Below are 8311 nucleotides of genomic sequence, written 5' to 3'. Positions count from 1 at the left end.
AAAAGCTGCAGCTCAAAGCTCTCTCGTTTTCCACCTCCCCAAATATTCATGGGTTCTAACAGTGGGTCATTATGAGGAGTGATCAGTGAAAGGGCCCATTGATTTAGGGGGCTGGGGGGAAGGTCATGTATGGACTTGTAGGAGAGAGAGAGAGAGAGAGAGAGAGAGAGAGAAAACAAGGACAGTCATGTATGTATGTATGGCAGCAGGCTTGGAAGTGCAGTGTCCCTCAGGAGCCCCTCCCAAAACATCTACCCATTTCCTCCTCTGGAACTGAAGGTAGTCAGCAGGGCCGACGCCTCTCAGCTCTTTTGTGTGTGTTCTGTTTAGGATCCAAACAACAACAGTTACGGCCTCATAAAAGTACCCAAAAGGAGGAAATGTGCTTCTTGTTCAAATGTTCCCCTTGCCAGGGATCAAACTTGAATCGACGAGCTGCCAGTTCGTAAAACTGGAGTGGCTTTAGGAAACGTGGGGGAGTCGTGGAATGGTTGACTGTGGGAATGCTTGTTCTGTCGGTCTGTGAACCCACTGCGGAAACGCACCACAGTTTATTGGTCAAAAGGGCCGAAAGGTCAAAATGCCCTGGAGGCCTGAAGCAGGTGAGCGCACCTTCGTACACAAGAGAGGGATTGTTTCACCTCAAGCTCTCGTGTTACCTGGCACTTTGTGACTTTTCACCCATTGGCTCTATTCCTTATTTTTTAAATCCATTGCTCCTTCAACACATGAAGCTTTTCCTTCAGCCATTGAAGCAAATCCCATATTTCTATTCCTTACTTTTTTTTTTATCGGGCAATGCCGCTCAAAGTGTGTGTGCAGTAGCAGCTCACTTCTTCTTTGGTATATAGGATTAGACAGATGTATTAACTTAATTTAACCCTGTCTCCTACAAAAAAAAATTGCAGTTTGAAACAGTTAGAAACACGTGATTATGTTGTAAATTGAAACAAAACAAAAAAAGCTACAAAAGTACTTGGTTGTGTTTAGACAACTAAAGGACTTGGTTGTGTTGCGGCAACAAAAGTACTTGGTTCATACGGGCATGAACAGCAGTCTCCGGGGTGAAAGCCTTCTACCACCCTGACATGCTCCCTGCATTTCAAACTTATTCAAGATTCATGAAAAGACTCCAAAAGTTACCCTCAAAACGCACTTCACAACGCAGTTTTGTTGCATGGGAAGGTCATTTTCAGGAGACTGGGCTGCTCGCTGATGTATCAAGTCAATTCAGGTCTTTTACACTGTGGTCTGACGCTCATATGATGGAGGTTCCTTCCTGACAACAGCAACATTGACATCTAAAATCTGAAATGCATCGCCAATGGCCTTAGCATACAGAGGTCATGAAAGCCATGCATGGGTTATTTATTATAATGCCTTTTTATTGGGCTTATTCAGCATGAAGCTGTGCAAGAGATCTCAGAGGTTAACTTAGCTTAAGGTATAGTTGGTACGTTTTTTGTTCACAAAACAGGGTGAGATACTTTCTCTTCAAATGGGAAAAACCTAGTCAATAATCTACGAGTTGATGAAAAAGAAATTAGCTGACAAGAAATCAACAAAAGCAATCCTACCAAATTGTTTGGTTGACCAGAGTTCAAGATAAATAAATAACGTCACGTTCAAATTTCTTTTGTGTGCTGTGTTTGTTCCACTACCTTTTAGCTGCTGACTCACCATGCAATCCTTCAGAACCCACATCGCTCAAACCTTCCCATGCTCTCTCTTCCCCATAGTGTATACAGGCAGATGCCAAAGCAATCAGAAGGTATATGGTTTCCTCCTCTCTGGCTGTAATTACATTTAACAACCAGGTTTCTGAATCCTTCGCCATCAGCTTCGGTGCAGGAAGCCAGGTGTTGCTGTCAGTACGCAGCAGAATTTGTCTTTGTCGGCTGCCTCCTCCTCTTCCTGACCAGAAAAGCCCCACAGCGATAAACAACACGTGGATCCAGATCATACGTTGAGGCAGTTCCTCAGCGTCGTTTGTTTGTGTGTGTCTGTGTGTGTGAGTCAGGGCAGCGCTTGTCATTAAGTTGCAATAACAAGAGATTTACGTCTATGAAATATCTGGTTCAACCGGGGGTCAGGAAGAGTTAATTAGGAGAGGTGATGAAACTCAAAGGCAGCCTTTTTATGTGCGTAGCCCCGCTAGTTGGCACCTTTATTTCCGAATCACCAATCATTCTGTTAGTATCACAACCAGTAATTGTTCTATGCTCTCTTTCATTATCTGCTGGACACTCTCAGATCATGGCCTTGACTGTTTGCCCTTCGACTACTGAAAACCAAGAAGGAGTCCAGTAGCGGAAGGAACACTCTGAATACCGCCAGAGTAAAAGTCACGCGATCAACTTTGAATCAAGTAAAAGCACAACAGTATTAACATCAAAACATACTATAAATATGAGTACAAAAGTAAAACATGCACATTAAGGAGACTGGTCCCTTTTAGAATAATAATATATAGATAAGTGTCACTTTAATATTGTGGCTAGTGAAGGTGGGGTTATTTTTTATTTGTTTATATACTGTTGGATAGATTGTAAATGTCCACCTGGTGATACACTTATCTTATCTTGAACATCACATTACATTATAATGTACTTGTTGATTCTATTTTGTATGAATCTGCAAAGTAGCTAGTAACTAAAGTTTTCAAATAAATGTATCAAAATAGAGTAAAAGTACATCAAAATTGTATTAGGGTGGTTTCCACTGAAAGCTTCCATCCTTATACTGATGCAGGAAGATTTTTTATCATCAATAATTTTAGTCATGCTAGTGGTGTGGCTCCATGGTTATGGTTATGTCTGCATTAAATTGATAATTGAAATGTTCCACTCAGGAGGAATAATAATGACTTGAAGTCAAGATTTCTGTTTGTCATTCCCATTAGAATACTTTGTGTTTTGTGCAACTTTGCACATGTTAGAATGCTAACATAGTGAAATAACATGGTGAATGTGGTCAAATATGATATCTGCTTAACACCAGAACGTTTACACGGTCACAGTGAGCATGCTGACGTTAGCATTAGTACAGCCTCACACAGCTGCTAAGGCTGAAGGTTCTTCGTCTTGTTTCGATGCTAGTCTCTTTCTTTTTTTGTGGTCAAACTGCCAGGAGTGTTGCAACTATGTAGGCGTTTTAGATTTGTTAGCTGTGGGGGAAATAAAGCAAAGTGCGGGGGAAGAAATGATCACACAAAGGCATGTACTGGCACATCTCCTGGAGGGATTTCTGTTCGTTTGATTTGCCTGTAGTGCTGTATTTTGCAAAATGGGGCCTATACCTGGTTCACAAAAGCCTTTAATATACACTTGGTTTTTCTAACCACCTGTTGTACTCCATGGGAGTGCAGGGATGACTCCAGCACAGTGTTTGTGTCCAGCGCTGCCACTGCTAGGTATTAACAGACTTTGAACGGGACATATCACAACTGGAGGTTTTAGCAGAGTTTTTGACGTTGGGATAAAAAAACTAAAACATTGCAAGAATCTGATCAATGACAACATCCAGCTGTTCCAGTACTGTGATTAGCCTTCAATGGGTGGGCTGATTCTGCTTTTCAAACTCTCCCAGCATTCCTCATGCCCTGCCACTGCCAACTGGCGTCCAGCCTCACCCCACTTCCTGCTCCTGGTACAGAAACAGCTGGCAGACGTTTGTCTTCCAGATTAGTCATTCAAACACAGACTGAAGGCCTGATAAACAAGGTAATCAGAAAGGCTTCATCTTCTGTCCGCTGTACAGTACAAGGAAGCAGTCATTGATCAATATCAAGCTTTGACACACAGAATGCAACCGCTACTTTCAACATTCCGTTCGATAATCAGCCAGTAACACCTTATTCCATTTTACGATGTTACAGACTTTGGAAACAATTTTAATCAAAATGTGTTGTTGGGTTGCTTCTGGCTGCGTTCCACTAATCAGTCAAACCGGATAAGGCATATGAGCTCAGTTTTTGGGTTCACAGGCTAGTCGGTGTGTTCGGCAGCAGCAGCAGTCTGGTGTTGACTCTGAGCCTTGAGGACAAAGTAGCCTGTCACCGAGTCGGTTGCCAAAGGGAGCCCAAACACAAACCCCATGTGACCCCATGTGAACCTCGACAGCCTGTTGATATGCATTGGTTGGTGGCATATGTGCCTTACTCCTGCCTACAGGTGCCCAACTGTACTGAAGATAATATTATATTTTCAGTGCAGCTGAAATGAAGCAGGAGAAACGCCGAAGGGTTCTCAGTGTGCTGTGCCTGCTGTTTTGTATGTCCAACAGTGCACGGATGAGTCTATCAATAGTAGTGTGACTGGACCAAATTGAGACACAGCCACAATATGGCATGATTTATGGGTGACGTGATGTCTGAATACAGCAAGTTCAGACATATTCTCCCCTCTTTCTGTCCAAAAGTAGCCCGACTTTAGGCGTAACAGTGAAGGCAAAGGCACAAAAAGGGTAACTTAATCCACATAATCTTTTTTATTGTATAAAATATATATGTAGGACGAGAGCAGTAAGTGTAACTGGAGTCAAATTCCATGTATGTGTACACACACATGGTCAATAAAGCTGAATCTGATTCTGATACAAGTACTGAAAACCATAAAAGTCTGATACAGTTGTACCTCACTATCACGCGGTTCACCTTTCGCGGCCTCGCTGTTTCGCAGATTTTTTTGTGTGTTTCTTTTTACAGTGTACAGTACGAACGTGCATTGTGTTCTGCGTCTTGATTGGCTAAGGGACTGTTGTCAATCAATCTCCTCCGTGCAGTGTCTCCTGTACAGTACAGAATGCGTTCGGCTAGCCAGATTTACATAAATGTTCAATCGCTAGCAGTGTGACGTGCTGTATGTTTGCAAGTTTTCTACCCAAAAAAACACATAATGTCGATCAAACGAACTGCAACGAAAAAGGCATCTGCGGTCGTACCCAAAAGGCAGAGGAAGATGCTAACCATCGCAGAAAAAGTTGGATTTCTGGACATGCTAAAGGAAGATAGAAGTTACGCGGCTGTAGGGCGCCATTACGGAATAAATGAATCTTCGGTTCGTTACATAAAGGAGGAAGAAAATAACATAAGGACGACAGCAGCAATACGTTTTAACAGGGATGCAAAAAGGGTTGTAACTGTCCGCAACAAGACCATCGTAAGGATGGAGTCTGCTTTAGCTCTGTGGATCAGTGACAGCAGGAAAAAGAACATTCCTCTGGACACCAACATCATCCGCACAAAAGCTAAAAAACTTTATGAAACCTTTGCTTTGAGAGTGTTTAAATAAGAGAGAAATGTGAGAAATGTGAGAAATGTGAGAAAATTGTAATGCCTGTGTTACGGACGGTGTCCTGTCTGGTATGCGCACATGTATTGTGCTTGTTTTGTGTTGCTTTGTTGTTGTTTTGCTCCTGTTGTCTTTCTCATACTTCACAGATGTACACACCTGTTCCAGATCTCCAATCAACCAGTCCCCCTTTTAATAGTCCTCCGTTTTGTGAAGTCTCGCTCTGCCCCCTGCACGCTGCACTCGGCTCTCTGAGGTTGAGTTGAGTTGTGGCAGAGCTCGGTTTGAGCGCTGACTAGTTGCTAGTGATGCTTGTTTGTTTCCTTGTTTATGTTTTGTCTTTAGTTACCCCACCTTTGTGTAAGCTATTTCTTGTTAGCAGCCTACTTTGTTTTTTTTTCGTTGTCTTTGTTACTTCCTTTTGTTGTGTGCACAGGGTCAATGAGGACAGGTAAGATACCCTGGGGTTTACGTATTGCACACACGTAGGTTTACTTGTTGTTAATACCCTAGGTTAGAGTGAGCACCACCCCCTGTACTTTTTGGGTGCAAAGCACCTGTCAATGGGGGGGATGGGTTTTTGTTAAGTTCTTTTCTTTGGTGCCACTGACAGTCCTTGTTGTTCCCTGTGTTGCGTTTTTTGTAAATAAATGTGTGACCGTACCCGCTCTTGTCCAAATCTGTTGTTTTTATGTTGCGTCCCACTCCGAGCCACCACGGGGCGTAACAGCCTGTCTGAGAAAAGTGTATAAAAGTGTGTGGTTAGGGGTTTTACGGCCTTAAAACAATAATTGTAAAAAATAAAGCTGATTACTTCACGGATTTCGTCTATTGCGACTTATTTTTAGAACGTATCCCCCGCGATAAACGAGGGACCACTGTATACTATGACACACGGCATGAGGACCCAGCGGTTCAACTGCCCTCCAGACTCTTTATCTATAGGCTCTTATCCTCACCGTTCTGCAGACACTGACTTTATCAGTCCAAACGTCTTTAAACATTTGGCGCGAGCCCAACCTTCAGATGTGTCTACTTCAGGGTTCATATTCCCTTTATCTCGGTGACGCAGACTGGCAGGGAATCCTTGATAATGAAGACAGAAATATAATCAAGTGATTTTGAAAAACTGAAACTGCTATGTCCCTGTGGATGCCTGTGGATCTGCAGGGACAATAATGTGCAAATCAGGTTGTTTCCAGGCAAGGTGCAGTCACCTCATCAACGTCAGGCATATGGACTGGTTTGAATGACCTTTCTTCCACTCCCAGAGTGCCATGCAGGGTAAATCCACTGTCAGAGTCCCTGCTGCCAAATGTTGCATAACCTGAAACAGTGTGAAGGCTGAAGGTTGAGCATGACTTCAAACATCTTCACTCCCTCAGAAAAGTCCAACTGGTAAAACCATCTTGGTTGCGTGTTTGTGACAAATGTTATGACTCCTCAAAATAACAGGGGGATAGTCCAAATCTTACATGGTACAATATGTGAACTGTTTTTTTATACCTCACAAATTCCTGGGAATGTTGCTCGCTCAGTGTAACCTTGTTACTGTACTAGAATTATTATTATAACGGCTTCAGATATATCTCCTGATATTACTTTTGCTGCTTGATGTCATTTAGTTCTGGTTCAAGGTTGTTTTGTAGACAGTTCACCAAGAAAATAGCATTCAATATGAATTCACTCATATGTTTATCAAGAAAATGGTATAAATTGATTCAAATTAAGTGTAGTCTTTCATACTTAAAATAAATAAATGTATATGCAAGACCCTAACATGAATAACCCTGGAGCCTGATCAATACACAGAAGTCTTAAGTAATAACTCTTAATAACTACAGTACAGCTTTCATTAATGAACTAATTAATAAAACTCATGCTGCAATACCGTTTGAAACGATGTCGTTATTATTTCGTAACTCATCTTTATTGAATTAAAAAGTTAAGGCATAAAGAGGGCAACAAGTGTACTTAGCTCGTTTCATGTGTTCCTATTTATGCTGTATGAAATGCACCTGTTGCCAGATGATACTGCGGAGGGACTTTGCACGTATCAAGACCTTCAGAGAATGATTGGAACAATAAAACCAGCCTAATTGATAAGGAGACTCCGGTTCTTCTTCACTCCCCGTAGGTGACTACAGAGGGTGCGACGTGGTCCGACCTGCTCATCCATTTGTTGAGCTCGCAACAGTTCACAACTGCTCACCGTCGCTCTATTTAAAGAGGCAACAACATGGCACGCGCCGGTCTGGTCAAACGGGAGTCGGTGGAAACGGAGATGCACAAGTCCGAAGATGAAGGAAAAGCCTTCGTTTACACCAAGAAGAGGGGCTACGATGTGACCCGCAACCCCGCCCTGAACAAGGTCAGTGTGGACACGGAGTTGTGTGAATTTTCGGCTTGTTTCTCTCAACAGCAAGGTTGACAGGCTGCCTTCATGTGCCGTCGGAAATATTAATGCCACCACGACAACCCTCGACGAGATGGCCTGCAATATCAGAGCTGAGTCACGAGGTTTAGGGATGACTTATAGGCCCACAACAACGTCTTGTTTATAAGTTACACCGGTGCTAATGCTAAAGATTGACACCTTGCTCACTAAGATTCCATCTCCCACGTCGTTTGTGACGTTGCTATATCTTCTTAGCACACGAAAACTAAACAAGCCCCCAGAATAAATACGGTTTGAGTCATGGTATATGTATTCAATAGTTTATTAATCTTTATAAGTCCTCTTTTGTTAATTTCTGGACCGTTGTACAGAGCCCTCGAGAGGCAAGTGAACGCAACATTAGCCAGGAGGTTTAGGTATCAGCTTAGACCCGGTTATATTTAGATTTAAAGAGACCAAACGGTGTTGTCACACACATACGGGGGCTTTTGTTAGTATTGCCCTGTCACGTATTGCTTTACAGATACTCTTGTGGTGTGGAAGGAACTTCACATAATGAATGGAGAACCAGGCCTGTCTTCCAACAGTGAGCATTACAATGTGTAATTCAGCATATTGTGAT

At 42.6% G+C, this 8311-nt stretch overlaps 1 protein-coding gene across 1 annotated transcript in view; it reads left to right on the top strand.

Moving 5' to 3' along the window:
* The first annotated feature begins 7545 nt into the window (after nucleotides 1-7545).
* me1 (malic enzyme 1, NADP(+)-dependent, cytosolic) overlaps nucleotides 7546-8311 on the top strand; it is a 72442-nt gene continuing 71676 nt past the window's right edge. Inside the window, exon 1 of the mRNA XM_079227107.1 lies at nucleotides 7546-7662. Coding sequence (XP_079083233.1) covers nucleotides 7576-7662 — 87 coding nt within the window. The 5' untranslated portion in view covers nucleotides 7546-7575. The remainder of the gene's footprint in view (nucleotides 7663-8311) is intronic.

The sequence above is a fragment of the Taurulus bubalis genome (assembly GCF_910589615.1).
Source record: "Taurulus bubalis genome assembly, chromosome: 12".
NCBI lineage: Eukaryota > Metazoa > Chordata > Actinopteri > Perciformes > Cottidae > Taurulus > Taurulus bubalis.
This window is presented reverse-complemented; position numbering and strand designations above follow the sequence as displayed.